General features: G+C 37.2%; 3 protein-coding genes across 4 annotated transcripts; 1 reads left to right on the forward strand and 2 right to left on the reverse strand.

The window, feature by feature from the left end:
• Positions 1 to 115: 115 nt before the first annotated feature.
• On the reverse strand, positions 116 to 6323 carry LOC145600897 (ABC transporter C family member 8-like). 2 transcript variants are annotated; one of them, XM_081656757.1, is made up of 12 exons: positions 6098 to 6323; positions 3679 to 5639; positions 3271 to 3591; positions 3072 to 3158; positions 2366 to 2971; positions 2121 to 2285; positions 1743 to 2037; positions 1417 to 1631; positions 993 to 1298; positions 830 to 893; positions 481 to 720; positions 116 to 307 (listed from the first exon to the last, which is right to left on the reverse strand). In XM_081656757.1, the coding sequence occupies exons 1-12, from the start codon at positions 6111 to 6113 to the stop codon at positions 165 to 167; spliced, it is 4419 nt and encodes a 1472-aa protein (XP_081512883.1). In that variant the 5' UTR covers positions 6114 to 6323; the 3' UTR covers positions 116 to 164. The 2 variants fall into 2 exon arrangements, with proteins under 2 accessions (XP_081512883.1, XP_081512882.1); XM_081656756.1 differs by having other exon boundaries at positions 5970 to 6323.
• A 6077-nt stretch (positions 6324 to 12400) lies between these two features.
• LOC145602751 (glutaredoxin-C3-like) lies at positions 12401 to 14047 on the forward strand. Its single transcript, XM_081658913.1, has 4 exons — positions 12401 to 12652; positions 13314 to 13387; positions 13483 to 13581; positions 13675 to 14047. The coding sequence occupies exons 1-4, from the start codon at positions 12462 to 12464 to the stop codon at positions 13728 to 13730; spliced, it is 420 nt and encodes a 139-aa protein (XP_081515039.1). The 5' UTR covers positions 12401 to 12461; the 3' UTR covers positions 13731 to 14047.
• A 570-nt stretch (positions 14048 to 14617) lies between these two features.
• LOC145601754 (putative methyltransferase PMT24) lies at positions 14618 to 19276 on the reverse strand. The gene is made up of 8 exons (XM_081657823.1): positions 17852 to 19276; positions 17492 to 17641; positions 16440 to 16710; positions 16082 to 16200; positions 15823 to 15995; positions 15463 to 15735; positions 15175 to 15369; positions 14618 to 15090 (listed from the first exon to the last, which is right to left on the reverse strand). The coding sequence occupies exons 1-8, from the start codon at positions 19274 to 19276 to the stop codon at positions 14883 to 14885; spliced, it is 2814 nt and encodes a 937-aa protein (XP_081513949.1). The 3' UTR covers positions 14618 to 14882.
• Between the last annotated feature and the right edge of the window lie 533 nt (positions 19277 to 19809).

Here is a 19809-nt window from a genome sequence, read left to right on the forward strand (position 1 = left end):
TTTACACTTGCTAAATACGAAGTACTCTGTAGGTGTTTATTGGAACCACTAGCTCTAGTTTAGGATTTCTTTTTATTTTTTCTTAAAAAATACTTTAAGCTTGAAGACCCTTGAAACACAACATTCTATTACCTGTCTATGAACATAAAAGATGATTTAACATCTTAAAAGGTATGTTGTTGCGAGGCATTCTCGATTTTCTGGAAGGAGCTGCCCCTGCAGCTGGACCAATATTCAGCTACAAGGTTAGCAAATGATGAGCTGCTCTGCATGAGTTTAGAGGGTTCATCATACTCCACCATCTCACCTGCACAAATTAGATCAGCCATATTTCCTCATAATCAGCCTATGTCAGTAATTAGAACTCTGAAGTTCAAAATATTCTGAAAGCTTTAAGTAGGCTAAATATCAATGGTTGGTGTCCAGTATTCAGCATAATGCTATTCGTGGTAAACAAAGGATGAGGACCATGAAGCATACCATTAGAAAGAACCATAACCATGTCACTGTCTATTACAGTTGGAACCCTGTGAGCTACTGTTATTACTGTACACTCAGAAAACTCTTCTCTAATAATTTTCTGAAGGATAGCATCAGTTGCAGAGTCTATGGAAGCTGTGGCCTCATCTAACACAAGAATTTTGTTTCTCCTCAAGAGTACTCTTCCAAGACAAAATAATTGGCGCTGCCCCATGCTCCAATTTTCACCTTCATCACCGACTATGAAGATATATGGTTTTATCAAACACGCAATATTCAATCTGATGTAGAAGGAAAGGAGGGAACTAAAAATGCAGTTCTTAGATTGAGGATACTTGATTGAACTAACCTGATGAGTCCAGCTGATTCAGAAGGTTACCAACTGTAATCTTAAGTTGACACTTCTCTAGTGCCTGCCAAAATGATGAATAGGTTGACAAGAGTGCTTAATTTATCTATTCAATAGGAATAAATTAACAATGTTGAAGTATGTCTTAAGATATAGAAATTACCTCCCATATTTCAGCATCAGAGTATAAACCAAGAGGGTCCATGTTAGATCGAATGTTACCTCGAAAGAGAGTTGGTTCTTGGGGAATTACACTGAGTTTAGTTCGTAAATCCTTGAGTCCAATAGAGCAAATGTTTATGTCATCAATACAAATGCTTCCGCTATGAGGCTCTACTAATCGGAACAATGCACTTATCAGTGTTGTTTTCCCACTTCCAGTTCTCCCCACAATCCCTACTCGTGTACCCTCTTTAAAAGTACAAGTGATTCCCTTGAGAACTAGTGGAGCACTTTGCTGGTACTTTATCTGAGATTGTGCAACAGAAGAACTTAATAAGCACTTTGGCATCTCTAAAAAGATTAGAGTTCCATAAGCTAAGACTTAAGGATTGTAAAATTTTCCAGTGTCTACATTTAGTTCATACCTTGAGATCTTGTAGCTCGATCCTACCCTTCGAGGGCCAAGATAATAGAGCTCTATTATCTTCAATGTTAGTTTGAGGTTCAGGTTCTATGTGCATAAACTGTTTAATTCTTTCAACTGAAATGATGTAGTTAGACGTGTTACAGTACCATTGTGTCATGAAGACATAGGTGGCCTTCAATGTTAGAGCATAGGAAAGAGAAAGCCCTACAAGTCCTGCAGAACAAGAAGAAAAACAGGAAAAATAGAGGTTAAACTCTGCTGCAGATTTTGTAGGTACAAAATGGTGAAATGCAATCTTAATGAAGTGAATAAACATCATACTACCTGGCGGTACAGAACCCTTAGGAAGTATAACAAAGAGAAAAGCAGCAGTAAAGAGTGTCATATTCTGAAGAGCCTCAATTCTTATAATCAACCACTCTATGGCCGTGTTTGAGTAGAAAAATAGTTTAGCATCAGTATCGACAAGCTTTAGGTACTTGTTGAAAAATTGATCTACCTCTTTAAATGCCCTGATGGTTATCACTCCTTGAGATGCCTCAGCTGCATAATTCATGATTGGTGCCTTGGTGGTTCCATTTATACGTATTATCTCCCTTGCGGAAGCTAGATACTTATTCTGAAGTATTTGAAGGAAAGGTCAATTATAAATGATGTAAGTTAAGGAAGTTTATTAGGCACAGATAGTTCAGGAAGAAGTACCTGAAATAATTTTGATGCTACCAAGGTAAGAATTCCCACAATGAGTACCTGCCAAGTCACCAAGGCCATGACTAAAATAATTCCTGCAACCTCAATTGCAACAGACAACACGTAGGAAATTCCAAAAGGTATTTCGAAATCCAAAATGCTAAAATCTGATGATGCCTGCAGAGGTAAGAAAGATCATTAACTCTAGAAAGATAACATCAACAATCAGAAGACCAATAGATTAGATATCATCTTACTCTAGTCAAAATTCTGCCAACTGGAGTTGAATCAAAGAAAAGCATTGGAGCTCTGAATATTGAATTCATGAAACTCTCAAAAAAAGCTCTGGAAGCTTTAAGGCCTAGCTGAACAGTAAACAAAGACCTGAGGTGTACAAATATTATACTAAGGAAGGAAAGTCCTGCATAAACCCCTATTAGTGTGCTCATGCTTAATTCAGGAATCTGAATGGCAAAAGCTAACCAATATCTTGAAGCAGCTTGGAAAGCTACAAAACCAATTTGTGATATTACACTTAAAAACAGGACAGTTAGACCCTTTGAGGCCGATATGTAATCCAAGTATGGCTTGTATCCTACATCTCCGACTCCTTTTTCCTCCTCTTCTGTTGGTTGTACTGGTGAACTCTTCTCAAGAATGTCACTATTGTCATCACAAGTGTCAGAAAACAATATTGGTCTTTCAAATGTAGCCTGGTGAAGTTCTCTTTCTGGTGCAATACTTGAACGACCTAACTGTGTAACTGCGGTCTTATGTGCATTGACAAGCTGCTCAAATGTTGTTCCAATCATCAAAAGATCCTCATAGCTTCCATATTGTGTGATTTGACCGCTTTTCATAACCTGCATAGGCCCCCACAACAAGATAAGCTGTCTTTCTTTGCTTTTGAAGGAAGAATTACCAAAATTTATTGTGAAAAAAAAGAGATTATTCAATCTATACCAAAACTTTATCAGCTTGTGACAAAAACTCCACTTGATGGGTGACCAGAATTACAGTCTTGTTCCTTAAAGCACCCATGACACAGTTCTGTAACATCATCACCAGTTAGTCTTTGCAGTAACTACTTACAAATATCATTTTTTTTTATTATTATTTTTTAATTTTACTGAAATATTGAAACTTGAGTCACTTTGCTCACGTTAAATAGGGCTGCTGCAGTATGTGCGTCAACTGCACTGAAAGGGTCATCAAGGAGGTAAATATCAGCATCACTATAAACTGCTCTAGCCAACTGAAGCCGCTGCTTCTGACCTCCGCTCAAATTTATACCTCTTTGACCAATTTCTGTCTGATCACCGTGGCTAAAGTTCATGATGTCCTTACCCAGAGCACAAGCATTGATGGCCTTCTGATATAGTCTGCTGTCCATTGGCTTGCCGTAGCATATATTATCACGAACTGTCCCACTTTGTATCCAAGCACATTGAGAAACATATGCTATGGATCCAAACACATCAACCTAAATCCAGGAAGTGTTAGATGAAAAGCAATTTTTTGAGAATAAATTATACTTACAATCAAGAACAAAAGAATGCCTTAGGCTTACCCTGCCTGATATTTTGGGCATTTCACCGAGTAAAGCATAAAGAAGTGAAGATTTCCCAGCTCCAACAGGCCCACAAATTGCAAATTTCTCACCTGGTCTCACCTCTAAAGATAAATCTCTCAAGGTTAATGTTGGAGATTCTGGATCCCAGCTAAAATTTCCATCTTGTAATTCAATATTATTCTCTGGATTTACCATTGTACTACTTCCAATTGCATCAGTAATATGTACTTCATCATCTAGCAGAAATGTATTGATCCTATCAAATGACACCATTGCTTGGATTATTGAAGAGAAAACTGCAGGCAATTGTACAACTGGCTCCCCCATAACTCCTAAAGTTGCAATGATGGTGAACATAGTGACAGCATCTAAGGGAGCACTCCTGAAAATAGAGCAACCCCAAAAGGCCATTGAAGAGATTATTGTGGGGGATAGCCAAAATAAGGCAGTGCCATTGGCAACGTTATGCTGTGCGTCCCTCAACCATTTGAACTCATTATCTCGGAGTGAATAGATCAGCTTCAGGAAATGTTCTTCCCATGATTGCAACTTAATGATCTTCATGCTGGAGAGGATCTCTGAAGTTGCTCTCAATCTCTTGTCCTGAGCTGTCATGGACTCAGCTTTGCACTCTTGGAGTCGTTTGGCAAACGGAATATTGAAGATCCCGCAGATAACAAGAGGAACCAAGGCTGGTAAAGCTCCAAGGCCCACAATTCCAATAAGGATTCCTAGTGATAGAAGGAGCTGTAATAGACAATTCCAGGCTGAATGGAAATACCAGGAGATTTCACCCATACGATAAGCATCCACCATTATGTAGTTAACAATCTCACCAGTTGAGTGCATCTTTCTTGCCATGGCAGAAAGTTTTAGCTGCTTGTTGAAAATAGCCACCATCAAAGCAGACCTTATTTTCATTCCTGACCTTTTTGCATAAAAACTCCATTGCCTTTGGGACAAAGATTCAACCACCTTAACAACTACCAGACAAACTAACCACAAAAGACCTTGATATAAAATTTGTTCCGTACTGTCATTTGAATATCTAATGAAGGCATACAGTAGCAAGGGTGAGACTACTACAGTTATTGTTCTAGCTAAAGCAAATGCCCCATCAAACAACATTTCTTTCAAGTAAACTTTGGCCAAGGTTCTAATAACCAGGTTTTGCTTGCTCTTTGAACTTTTGTCCTTGTTCAAGTTGTCCCATACATCACTAAATTTCTTGTATGCTAAACTGGCTTCATCTTCAGGATATAGACAGGGGATGTCCCCAAGAATTAAGGGTTTTGAATAGCCCAAATCAAGTAACGGATTTAGCCAACTGAAAGTTAAACTACTCAAGAAACCGAGCTTAACATGGTGAGGTTGAGATTTCCGAGTTTCTTCAGATAATAAAGATTCGGATAAAGAATCAGCAGTTACAGTCAAATCAACAGAATCATGGCTTAGCATCATCACTTTGACAACACAAACAAACAGCAAAGCAGTTATAGGCCATTGCACTACATCTAAGATTTGAATTTCTTTTCTTATGATTAACTCTACATTTATAACTGAGGCTAGTACAAAGTAAGATGTCCACCATGTGCATAAAAAAATCTTGACCCATCCTGCCCTTTGAACATTTAAAGACACTGCTAATGAGAACCAAACTACTCCCCTAAGAACATAAATTTGCCAAATTAGTATCTCTAGTTGCTCAGAACTAGATAAAAGGTCCCATGATCCTATACTGAGATATGCAATACTTACAAGAGCGCTGCATATTGAAACGACTAGAAAGAACCAGTTCCTATTGTAACTCCTTTGCTTGTGGTCTCTGCTACAAATTGCAAACCCGGCAACCAAATAAAAGAAGACCAGGAAAATAAGGTTCACGGCATCTATTACAGTTCTGTGAAATGAGGAAGAACTCAAATCAAAACATCTTCCTCTGACCTCATGGAAAAGCCCTGCATACGGTTCAAAGGTGGAGTAATAAGAATTTTTTGCAGACATTATAATTAGTACTTATACATAGAAAGTGACACTTCATACATCTAAGCAAAAAAAAGTGGAGCGAGTATTAATTAATTAACATTCGTTCTGTGGAACGGAGCAAGTATGATGAGTACAACAAATGATTGCAAGTAATGGTTACTTAATTCAAACATCATGCCAAATACATTATTGCTAATCACATAATATGAAGAAGCAAAATAAAGTATGAATATGTAAGCTGATCACACAAGCAAAGTTGGTAGCAGGAAAGAAGCATGTATAAGTATAACTAATGAAGTTACCTATTAAAGTGCTCAAGGAAGACATGGTTTTGAATTGCGGCAAAGATTATGAGCACAGAGAATGAAATAAATAAGATACCTACTGCAATTGTTTTTATGCTTCAACACTTATGGGAATGATGACGTACATAACGCAAGAGCCATAATCAGACAAATGGGATATTATTCATATACTCAAACCATAACTTTTCATCAGCTTTTTAAATATTCTATCACACTCCCACAGATCGCATATCAATTGCCTAACTTTTTTCTTCTTCTTCCTTTTTTTTTTTTTTATAGTGATAAGTCTACTTAATTAAAGCCACTTGCATGCATGGTTGCATTCTTGTCTTTTATAAAACTTATTCTTTCAATATTTTCCATACATCTAAGTGTTTTAGACTATTGTGAGATGGAGAAGCATCTTATACTAATAGACAATTTTTTAAAAAAAATAATGGTTAGAATTGAGTGATAACAATCATTTAAAAAAAGTGAAACAATATTTGTGAACCAAAAAAAAGGAGTACTTATAAACTCTTACAGACATGAGCTTACAGGCATGAGAAAGTGTTACTGTTTTATGTGATGTGACATCAATTTCATTCATTTTGTAAGTTGTTTAAAAGCGTAGATTCTCTTATATTATCAAACAATTTTATTTTGATGTAATTCTTAATATATAATGATGTCAACCAAACAAATACGGAGTTATATAGTTGATGACAAGATTAAATTTCAAATCCTTAAAAAATGGGAATTAAGCTTCCATATTAACATACATCGTATCAGGGCTGGCTCTTCTGAGCCCAAGAGGATAGAGGGCTTTTTGAGAAGCAAATAAAACAGCGCCAAGTGTCCAAAGAATAGTCCTGACGCAACAAGTGGGTCAAAATAAAAAAAAAAACATAGAAAAAAATGGAGACAATATTGAAATCCAATCTCACCTCCTATCAAAACGGGGTGTTGCAATTGCGCATGTTGAGGCTGAGAGGATTCAATCTAGGTCAGTATCATCATCATCATCATCATCGAGGTCAAATCCAAGTGAATCAAAGCACAAGTAATTTACAAATCAGAAAGCCGCCCATCTTTGCACGAACAGCAACTTTGATGGCCGAGAACAAGCCGACGACGCCGGAGGAAAACATTGAGAAAGAGAAAGTTCCTCCGCCGGCTAAGAAGAAGGAACTGCCAACGCCGCCGGAGAAGCCGGAAGCAGGGGACTGCTGTGGAAGTGGATGCGTCCGATGTGTGTGGGATGTTTATTACGAGGAGCTCGAAGCTTACGATCAGATTTTGAAGGATTTTAACAACTCTCCCGACTAACTCATTCTGTCAACAGATTGTAATCACATCTATCAATTATTCCTGATTGTTGTATTACCAATTCATAATTGTTCTATTCGCATATTCGTAATTGCCAACCTTGCTATGGGTTTCATCATGCTCAATTCACAATACTAATACAGTATTATTCGCAATAAGAAATTAAGAATCCTTATATACTAAAAATAAAAAATGGGCGTTTGTTTGATGTTTTTTGAGGAAGGTTATTTTACTAGCGAATATCAAAAGTCTATTCATCTCTTTCTAAGAAGGTAATTCCCTAATTGCATCTTAGAAATTCGACAAATATAATCTTACACACAAATTCGAGTATACTTATTTCGTATTTAATTTTAAGTTAACGAGAGATATTGATAGTTTGGCAAGAGTTTATCAAAATATGTAATGAGCTAACTTTCACTAGTCTTGTTTAGTGGTGAAGTATTCAACCTCCTAATTTTAAAACTTGGGGAAGCAAATAAGCTTTTAGGTTAGTTAATTGTAAATTTTAAGGCAAATGACAACTTTAGTCTTTAGGAGAAACATTGTATAATACCCTAGACTATCTTGGTGAATCACTACAAACATCTAACTTTATCACAAATTTTCTTATTATCCATATAATCTCAAAATTTTATCCTATTAGAGTAATTATTTGTCATCTTACATGTTCAAGTAACAATACAAACATAATTTATCAACTAAGATTACTGAACAGTTTGATACAAACAACTAATAAATTGCTAATGCAATCAAGATAATCAAGACAACCATCTCTTAGCAACTAAATATCCATTAATTACCAAACAAGACCATGGTGTACGACATGTAGAGTTGTCAATTCGTGTATTCAGGTCGGGTCAAATTAGGTCTCGGGTTAAATCAGGATCGGGTTATGTCGGGTCAATCTAGCTTCTAATCAGGTTCAGATTGGGTCAATTTCAGTTCAAGTTATAACGGGTCGTTCACCTTTTCGGATATAGGTCGGGTTCAATTCGAGTTAAAATCAGATCGGGTTCAATTTCAGGTTCGGGGTGTGTTGAGTCGGGTTTGGATGAGTTAACAAGATGGTACATTCGGGTTCGGGTTAGTGTTGAGTCGGGTTCTGGTTCAAGCATCATCAAGATTTTATTAAACCTATATACGAGTAATAGAGAACAAAAGTTTTATAAGCTGAACAAAAGATTTTATTAAATCGAATTAAGGGTTTACAGAATTATACCAGTATATAAGCTGAATAAAAGGTATATGAAATTTTATTAAACCTTCCATGACTCGGGTTAATGTTTTAATTGGGTCGGGTACTAATTCAGGTTCAGATTGTTTTCGGGTCGGATTAAATCGGTTTACCGTTATTATCAGGTCGAGGGCAGGTTCGGGTTCAGGTCATAAAGTATTGGATAAAATGGGTTTTCGGTTAAGATTAGGTCAAGTTCAAGTCAGGTTATAGGTCACTAGTTTCACCCCATTCTTCGAGTATAGGCTAGGTTTAGATCTTTGTCCGTTAAGGTCGGGTCGGTTTTTTACAGCTCTAGCTATAATCCACACTTTTTGAGGAAATTTTGAGGTTTCGGGGCCCGGTGGCAAAAAGTGTTGAGACCCTAAGGGATATATCTCGCGGTCATATAATGTCGTTTGAAAAAATATATGATCATTATATGTTGTCATAAATGTACGTGGTAGGCTTGATTTTACGAAAATCAATGCAAGTTGTGAACGGGTAAAAGACCGTTTAAGGGCATATTGGATGGTTCCACCAACGCAATTGGACACCTAGAGGGTATTAGGGACCATAATAAACATCTCGGCAATTTTTATTTCCAGGCGAAAAAAGGTCAAAAATTACAAAATAGAAGACTACAATCTTAGCTTTTTGGGGAAATTTTGAGGTTTAGGGGCCCAGTGGCGAAAAGCCTTGAGACCCTAAGGGATACATCTCGAGTTCATATAATGTCGTTTGAAACCATATATGATCATTATATGTTGTTATAAACATCCGTGGTAAGCTTGAGTTTACGAAATCGATGCAAGTTGCGAACGGATAAATTGACCGTTTCAGGACATATTGGATGGTTCCAACGACCCAATTGGACTCTCGGAGGGTTTTAGGGACCATGATAAACATCTCGACAATTTTTATTTCCGGGCGAAATAAGGTCAAAAAATTACAAAATCGAAGGCTATAATCCACGCTTTTTGAGGAAATTTTGAGATTTCGGGGGGGCGGTGGCGAAACGTAGTCTTGAGGCCCTAGGGGATATATCTCGGTGTCATATAATGTCGTTTGTATTCATGTATGAACATTATATGTTGTCATAAACGTTCATGGTAGGCTTAAGTTTACGAAATCACTACAAGTTGTGAACGGGTAAAATGACCGTTTAATGGCATATGGGATGGTTCCACCGACCCAAATGGACTCCAAGAGGCTATTAGGGACCATGTTAAACATCTTGGTAATTTTTATTACTGAGCAATAAAAGGTCAAAAAATTACAAAATTGAAGGTTATCATCCACACTTTTTAAGGAAATTTTGAGGTTTCAAGGCCCGGTGGCGAAAAACCTTGAAATCCTCAGGGATACTTCTCGGGGCTATATAATGCAGTTTGAAACCATATATGATCATTGTATGTTGTCATAAACGTCCATGGTAGGCTTGAGTTTACGAAATCATTGCAAATTGCGAAGGGGTAAAATGACCGTTTAAGGGCATATTGGATGGTTCCACCGACCCAATTTGACTCCCGAAGGATATTAGGGACCATGGTAAACATCTCGGCAATTTTTATTTCTGGGCGAAAAAAGGTCAAAAAAATTACAAAATTGAAGGCTATAATCCACGCTTTTTGAGAAATTTTGAGGTTTCGAGGTTCGGTGGCGAAAAGCCATGAGACCCTAAGGAGTACATCTCGGGGCCATATAATTCTGTTTGAAATCACATATGATCATTATATGTTGTCAGAAACGTTCGTGGTAGGCTTGAGTTTACAAAATCACTTCAAGTTGTGAACGGGTAAAATGACTTTTTAAGGGCATATTGGATGGTTCCACCGACCCAATTGGATTCTTGGAAGGGTATTAGGGACCATGGTTAACATCTCGACAATTTTTATTTACGGGCGAAAAAAGGTCAAAAAATTACATAATTGAAGGCTATAATCCACGCTTTTTGAGGAATTTTTGAGGTTTCAGGGCCTGGTGGTGAAAATTCTTGAGACCATAATTAGGGATACATCTTGGGGTCACATAATTCCGTTTGAAACTACATATGATTATTATATGTTGTCATAAACATCCATGGTAGGCTTGAGTTTACGAAATTACTTCAAGTTGTGAACGGGTAAATTGACCGTTTAAGGGCATATTGGATGGTTCCATCGACCCAATAGGACTCTTGGAGGGTATTAGGGACCATGGTTAACATCTCGGCAATTTTTATTTACGAGCGAAAAAAAAGTCAAAAAATTACACAATTGAAGGCTATCATCTACGCTTTTTAAGGAAATTTTGAAGTTCCGGGGTACGGTGGCAAAAAGCCTTGAAACCCTGAGGGAGACATCTCAAGGTCATATAATGCTGTTTGAAACCATATATGATCATTATATGCTGTCATAAACGTCCGTGGTAGGCTTGAGTTTATGAAATCACTATAAATTGTGAATAGGTAAACTGACCGTTTAAGGGCATATTGGACGGTTCCACCAACCCAATTTGACTCCCGGAGGGTACTAGGGACCATGGTAAATATCTTGGCAATTTTTAGTTCCGAGCGAAAGAAAGTCAAAAATTACAAAATTGAAGGCTATAATCCACGCTTTTTGAGGAAATTTTGAGGTTCCGGGGCCCGGTGGCGAAAAGCCTTGAGACCCTAAAGGGTACATCTCGGGGTCATATGATTCTGTTTGAAACCAAATATGATCATTATATGTTGTCATAAATGTTCGTGGTAGGCTTGATTTTACGAAATCACTTCAAGTTGTGAACGGGTAAAATGACTATTTAATGACATATTGGATGGTTCCACCGACCCAATTGGACTCTAGGAGGGTATTAGGGACAATGGTAAACATCTCGGCAATTTTTATTTTCGGGCGAAAAAATGTCAAAAAATTACAAAATTGAATCCACGCTTTTTTAGGAAATTTTGAGGTTTTGGGGCCCGGTGGCGAAAAGTGGCAGAATCGAAGGCTATAATCAACCTCATTGTTCGAGTATAGGCTAGGTTAATTCAAATCATTGTAGGTTAAGGTCGGGTCCTCAGATCGGGTCAGTGTTTGATAGCTTAAGGGTCTCAATACTTTTCGCTACCAGGCCCCGAAACCTCAAAAATTTGTGGATTATATAATTTTGTAATTTTTTTGACCTTTTTCCGTCCGGAAATAAAAGTTGCCGAGATATTTACCATGATCCCTAATACCCTCTGAGAGTTTAATTAGGTGGGTGGAACCATCCAATTTGCCTTTAAATGGTCTGTTTACTCGTTTTCGTACATGCCTCTTGTATTGGATATTAGCTCTCATGGGGCCTTTACGTTTCCAGATAATGGTCATATATAGGTCCACACAATATTATATGATCCCGGGATTCATCCCGTAATATTCCGTGAAATTCCAACACGAGCTCCTAACACCTCTTAAATCGCTCCGATTTCGTGTATTATAGTCAACATGTACATAAAGTAAAATTATAAATGGTTAATGAGGAAAACTTAAGTAAAAAATCTAGGAAATTGGGAAGATTTAAAAGAGTTAAGGGAGTAGTAAGGGCCTGTTCACATTTACTGAACTGAACTGAACTGAACTGATTGGAGCTGAACTGAACTGATTGGAACTGAACTGAACTGAACTGAACTGAATTGAGCTGAAATGAATATTTTATGAGAGAGGGAAATTAAGAGCTGAACTGAACTGAACTGATTAGAGCTGAACTGAACTGAACTGATTGGAGTTGAACTGAACTGAACTGAACTGAAAGTAAGTAAATGTGAACAGGCCCTAATTGTGATTTTGGGCTTACTAGAAAGGGTTAAATTTGAGATTGGGCCTAATTGAATGGGTTGAACATTTTATTATAATAAGTAAATAAACACAAGTACACAACAAAGTTATTACCAGAATGAGGCGTTGACATTGTTGACATAGAAGGAAGGAGAAATTAGTGAAGAAGAAAGAGAGAGAAAGATGAAGCGGTGTGATCGAATTGGGGTGAATTTATGTGAGTTGAGATTTACCCTTTTTGTGATCATGGTCTTGGTTGTGATCGGTGACAATGCCGGAATCAAAGCAGCCATGGCCAGCAATTCAGCTTCTGCATTCGTCAACAATGTCATTTACTCCAATCGAATTGCTGTTTTCTCCAAATCATACTGCCCGTAATTCTCTCTCTTCTCATATCTTTCTTTCAAACCCTAACGCAGATGATTATATGTTGTTCTGCTTCAAACAAGTTTTTTGCGCTTTTCATTGTAATTACTAATTACTAATTAGGGTTTTGGTTCACAATTATACTAAGATTAAACTTCCATTTTGGGATTAAAAATTCCTGAGGCTTGATTTTTTTTTTTAATTTGGGTGTTATTCACTGTTATTAATATTCCTTGCTAATTGACAAATTTGGAACACGAAATTAGTACTGTACTCTATTTATTATTGGGAAGTTTCATGTTTATTGATTGAGTGCCACTGCCCACAGTTATAATTATGCGAGTATTGTTTTGAATCATAATCATACTCTGTAGTATTATGCAAGCCCTAATTCTTACTACCATGACAGATTGAGCTACTTGTTTAACTGTGCTGTTTCATATGACCTTCTGCTTGGGCTTGGGCTACTCAAGTGGTCAATGTTCTTAACTTGATCAACTCTGTACAAACTTACTCATGGTTTTAAATCAGATATTGTGGACATTTGTGCTTTCATGGTCTTTGTTGTTGGTTATTGTTTTGTGTTACATCCATGCTCTTTGTGCTTTTCAAAGTGGACATTTCGACTTTGCATCCTACACTAGCATCTAAATTACGACACTGATGCAGATACTCTTTACGTGCCAAGCGTATATTTAATGAACTGCAGGAAAAGCCATTTGTTGTGGAGCTAGATCTTCGAGGTATTTTTTGAGTCTATTGTCTGTCCAGGCCATATTGTTTGTTACTCCTAATAAATCTGGTTGAACATGTTTCTGCTGTTGATCACCATTTTCAGATGATGGTTCTCATATTCAGGATATCCTGCTTGAACTGGTTGGTCAACGTACTGTTCCACAAGTTTTTGTAAATGGCAAGCATATTGGAGGCTCAGATGGTATGCTATCTAAGATTCGGATTCAAAACTTGAAAGTAACATGAGTTTGTCTCTTCTTAACTGTCATCTTGCATGATGTTTTCTTTAATTCAGATCTTCAGAGTGCTGTCTTGAGCGGGCAGTTGCAGAAGTACCTCTCAAGTAGTTGATCATGTTCACTCTACAATGAAGTTCTTGAAGAAAAATCATCCCCAATTGGTTGTCAAAACTATAATGTTCTAGATATGAGGATAGTTCATGGGTTTTTCCTAATGTACTCATGAAGTCATGAGGAATGTGATAGATTGATAGGGTTTATAATCAAAGTCTCACACCATGTCTTGCTAAAGTACTTTTTGTTCCATTTTATGCTTAAATCAGAATAGGAAAAGGATAAGAAAAACAAAACTGTGTATGCTTTTTTTAATTGTACAAGTAATATGTATACCTTAAGGCTTTGTTTGTTTTGGTGGATTGAAAATAATTTTCCTGCATTGCTCCGTTTTCCTTTGTTGTTTTGTTAGAGGGTGGAAAACAATTTTCCCTTAGGTGGAAAGTTATTTTTTAGATGAGGTAAACCATTTTCCTTTTGTAGCCTGTCACTTTTTTCTCTTTACTCCTTTTACTCCTATACTATTATTCTTTTCTCCATATGTTTTCATAGAATTAAACAAAGAAAGGAAAACCGAAAACCCTGTTCAATATCATGTTTTCCAATAATAAATATTTTCTTTTGAAAATGATTTTCTATGAAGATATGTTTTCCATCAAAACAGAGTGTAAGCCCCTTCCCATCTTTCTTTTTTCTGCCTCAGAAATGAAATTAATGCAATTCTCAATTTGTTGTTTTGCGAAATGTTCTAAACTTGTGTAAACTTACTGACTAATCCGTATTATATCTATCATTGAAGGTGCTTATTGGCATTGTAGCTGCTCAGCCAACTATCAATTTAATGTTACAGAACTTTAACCAACAAGCAGCTTCTCATACACATGAGTTTCTGGCTGTGGTCATATTGACCCACAAGCCATAGTTTTTCAAAGTACTACGATCATTCTAACTTTTATGCTAACAACCTTGTACTGTCAGTAATCTTTAAGTTCACATTTCAATATCATTAAATCTCACACCTTTGCATTTCATCCCTGGAGTTTTCCTTCTCATGGTCTATGTTTGAGAATGGTAGAACAGCAACAGAGCTGCTTTTTGAAATGCTATTTCTTCTACAAAATCCCTTGGGATGCAAATCCAGCAAATTGCTATGTGCCAAATCTTGAGCTACATGGAGCTGTTTCCCACCTGCAAGCTACAAGGTAAGATATCACAAAGCATATGTTGGTCGCCAATTAGATTTTGTAGCACTGAGTATTCCTTCTTCATCCTTGGAGAAAGCCAAATGAACCTCCCAGTGTAGTGATTTTAACAAGTTTTCAACTTCTCCAATTGCACCGGACTCATCACGAACAATCAACTTGCCTCCAGGTCTAACTATTCTATCTATTTCTGCCATCACAGGCATAAGTTTGCACCTACCAAGAAAACAATACGGAAATTATGATCTGCTAGAATTCTAATGTCATGAACTTTTCTTTATGGGCGAGATAGATTCTCACCTTTCCTTCAGTTTTGAGAAAAGATGATCAGCATGCAGAAGATCATATGTTCGAGGGTATGCGCTGAAAGATTCACACCAGTCATGATATATTCCGAAGAGTCCTCTTTCGAATATTATGGGAAGTGTGTCTGGAGAATTTACATTGACAACATTCAGGACCCAGATCTTAAGGTCTTTTAATGCTGCTGCAAATCTAGAAAGGTAAAGTTTAGCATGTAATTAGTTTAAGTCCTTTCCAAATACAATTAATATATAATATGAGCAGACTAAAAAGGATTTATTTTACCCTCCATAAACTGCTCTCATGTCCATTACATTCCTCACATTTGACCAACTGATGCCAAGTCCGTTAAGATATGACTTGTTCATCACGTCTAGCCAATGCTCGTAATCTTTTTCAAAATCATCAGGAGCTGGTTTTCCATAGATTCCCATCTGAGTTCTGTTCAACCAGTATGGAGGTGCTTGCAACCTTTTAGCCCACCTAATTGGCCATTTGCTTCCCCTTGCAGACTCTTCAGTAGGCACCCGATGCATGCATGCTTGCAGCGGCACATACCTTTCAAAAAAAAAAAAAAAAAATCAACGGTTATTAGATGCCTTATGTTCCCTATATGCAGCTGCTGAGGGTGATTGAGAAAATTACCATGCAGCATCCGGATCATCATCAGTCTTACACATTGGAAGTGTATTTTCCTTTCTCTTGTCATAACATTCGTTGTTTGTTGGTTTGCGAAATATGGCAGCTCCAATTTTATTTATAGGATCTTTCTCTTTCTTCTCAAGCTTCCAGCACATTGATGCAGTTAGTGCAGACAGCTGATAACATAAAACTATATTAATCAGTTTCTTCGAATATGCATGTGTTAATTGTTAAAATTTATTTCCTAGTTCATATATGAAACGAAAATACCTTCCCATATATCCACGTCTTCTTTAAGCTTTTGGTACACAGGTGTAGCTGACCAAATAAAATGCCCTCCAGGTCGCAGTACTCGGTTCAGCTCAAGTAAAAGTCTACCACCTTCATAGAAATTCCAAGAACATTAAACCTTTTTCATTAGAATAAAAAACAGGATATTCCATCTTAAAAGTCAATCAATCCTCTTATTCGAGTAAAGTCTGCCACAAAGTACATACTCAAGATAATTATTTATTTGATATAACCTTATTTTCCCCTTTTATATTTGATGTTGAATGGTAGAGTAACAAACTAACAATGTACATGAACCATTTAAATGAACTGAAGTTTAGACTATTAACCTTCTGCATGCCAGGGAACCCTACAACGAGCACAATGCACTGCATCAAAAACTCTGCTAGGGAATGGGAGCCTCTGAGAACCCATTACTGCAGATATTGCAGGTATGCCTCTCTCAAGGGCAAACTGGACCTGAGCCTCGTGTTCATCTTTGGGCGCAAATGACATTGTAAGTACATCTCTATCAAAAAGAAAACCTCCAAAGCTTGCAACACCACATCCAACATCCAATACTACTCTTGTGTGCTTGCCCCATTTTATTCCTGGGACAGTCTGTAGACAAATAATAGTCAGTATCAGTTATTCTGTCTTTATCTGCAGCATTAATATATGACTATGTTGTGTGTTCACTGTGCAGTGTGTGTGTATATGTACTCTTTTCTTTTTTTTATCTCATACTTCCTCTGTTTTCTATTAGATGCATTAGTTTCTTAAATGCTCTTCCTTATATTTCTCAAATGCTATTTCGTTTTCCCACTTTACTCACCTTTTTCAAACTCTTTTAAATAATGGTTTTGTTATGTCAGTTTCTTTATATTGTACTATTCCTTATGACGATTCACGTTAGCCGACCCCAAATCATTTGTTGTTGTTGGTGGTGTTGTTTATCAGTTTCTATATATGGAAGTTTCAATTTAGATGCATCAGTTTCCCTTTTAGTCAATAAATTCTCTGTATCTCTCTCATATCACATGGGTCCTATTTATTTTTCCTCTCTATCTCTCTCTACTCTAAAAATTGCCTAAGAGTCCGCAATTTCAAAAGTGATGCATCTAATGAAAAATGGAGGTTGTAGTTAAAGATGAGCGTGTGAATTCTTTTGTTTTAAATTTCTTATTTTTTTTATCTTATAGTTAAAGATGAGCATGTGAATTCTTTTGTTCTATATGTTTTAACAGCTCAAATATAATAATTTTGTGATTCGGATTGCAGGATAAGACCCGTTCTCACAATTGAAAATTTTTGTAAGTAAAACTTTGCTGATGTCTTTTTTCTCACCTTATGCATTCCTCATCGACTTTGTAGACATGGCAGAGATGCAAAGATAACTCACCTTTTCAATGAAATCAATGTAATGAAGAGCACCATGTATAAACTGTGTTCCACCGCCTGGAAAAGTCAAGAACTCCCCTGAAACTTTAACCCAGTTTTGATGGCCTTTAACCTTTGCTAATTCTGTGTGGGGTACATTATGAAACCAAATCTGCCAAATTCCACACAGGTAAATCTTAATTACTCTCAAACTAGTATAAAGCTGATATACAATCTGACAAAATAATTAAGCATCAGATTGTAGTGCATAAGTTATATATAAACATATATCTCATGTTAAATTTTGATACTTTAATCAAAACAAACATGTATATCTTACTGACTTTAGGAACAGGTGAAATTTGTTGTAACATAATCTCACCTTATCTCTGCTTTGTGGCCACTGGACAGGTTTCTTGTAGCCTTGAGGAATGGGCACTAGGCAAGTTGGGGGATCCTCTGGGCAATGCCTCTCACGATGCTCAAAATGTTTTGTACTGTGCAGTCTTTTTAATGCTTTCACATTGTCCAAACAAGGTATATAGTCATAACTTGCTGTCACATTACAGAGATTCCATGTGTACCCATATAGACTCTCCTCAACTTGTCCTTTAACATTCTCCTTCTGCCTTTGTTTCTCATCATTGGAATGAGCTGCCTGAGTCGACCAAGACCTTTTCGATTCATTGGATTCCTTTGGAATCCCCGAGTTTGGGAGTGAGTTTGACTCCTTAGATATTTCATCAGTTGATCTCGTTGAGTCCTTTGTCTGAGTTTGTCCCTCAGTCTCTTGCTCAGGGTCTCCCTGTTTGGCAGCTTCGTTATCTTGCTGTTGGTCCTTCGGTTTATCTTGGTTTCTTGTATCTTCTTTTTCCTGTTTAGCATCTGAATCTTCACTGCTATCCTGTTTAGATGGATCGCTCTTTGTCTCATCGCTAAATGTGATGGGTTTCTCATCCTGCTGTTGATGTTCCTCGACTGTCTGTTGTTGGCTAATGGACTTTTGTTGTTCCTGATCCTGTTGGTTCTCCACTGTCTGTTGGTTGTTAGCTTTCTGTTGTTCTCCTTCATGTTGTTGATCATCTTCCAAAGCCTGTTGATTGTCATACTTCTGTGTAGCCTCTTCATTACTTTGATCGCTTGCATTTTGCTGATCACCATCTTTGTTCTCAACATTTTGTTCTTGCTGTTTAGGTTTGTCGCCGTCCTGATCAAGTACAGCACTTTGTTGAATGTCCTGCTTCTCAGTGAGCGTGCTTTCTTCTGAAACTTGTACCTGGCGTTCATTTTTCTTTTCACGTTCTGACTCTTTGCCACCCAGACTCTGAGCATTTTCATCATCAGGTTCTTTCTCTTTCGCCTTGCTACCAGTGCCATCAATTTTAGGTTCATTTTCCTGCGTTGAATCCTTTCTTTCCGCAATATGTTGGTAGGAAACTCCCACATTAGACTCTCTAGAGTAGTCCTTAGTACTCAATTGATCTGAAATTTTCTGCTCTTCCTGAGATTTCTGAGACTCGCCTGTTTTTAAGGCATCTTCGGGGAGATCTCCGGGATTATCTTCAAATGTCCCTGAATTAATCTTCTCATTAGGTTTGTTAAGGGTGGTAAGATAATTGGATTCATCATGTGTAACAATGGTAGAAGCATGAGTAGTGGCTTTAGGAGGGACTAGATTATTATCAGAGGTGAGCATCCATACACCCAAAACACAGAGGGCAATGAAGACTACAGTAGTGATGGTTGAGAGGTATGAATTTGAGGAAGATGAGGGTCTTTTGTTACTTCGAATCCTTCCAAAAGCCATTTGTGAAAATGATTTAGGAAGGATTTGATTAGTTTTGTGATCTAGAATTACTCAGGTGCAAAACCCAAAAATGAATCAAGTGGGAGAGGCGGAAAGGAAAAATGAGATGTGTTTAGTTTGTGGAGCTTCCAAGCTTGATGCATGCACAATCGAAGGTAGGGGAGCAAAATGTTTCAAAGATCCAAGAGAGTAGGAAGAGGGAAGTAGTTACAACATTTCCTTACATCAAGCTAACTATAAATAGAATGCATAAGATGACATATTTTTCGGCTAGTTCTTCTTAATTTAGCCTAGACACAAGGAAATTTTGATGTCTGAAAAGGCCATGCTCGCAATTTAAGGGACTGAGAATGAGAATCATAATGGTCTCACAATAGAAAATTGAAAAAGAAGAAAAAGAGCACAAAATTCTCATCCCAACATTGAACTAACTAGATTAAGTTGAAAATATCATCAGAAAAGTGATCCAACAAAATACACTTGAAATTCTAAGCACAGAATATTGGAGTAAAGGGAAGATTGTTCACCTCCTT

This window comes from Chenopodium album, chromosome 21, assembly GCF_948465745.1.
Source record: "Chenopodium album chromosome 21, dcCheAlbu1.1, whole genome shotgun sequence".
NCBI lineage: Eukaryota > Viridiplantae > Streptophyta > Magnoliopsida > Caryophyllales > Amaranthaceae > Chenopodium > Chenopodium album.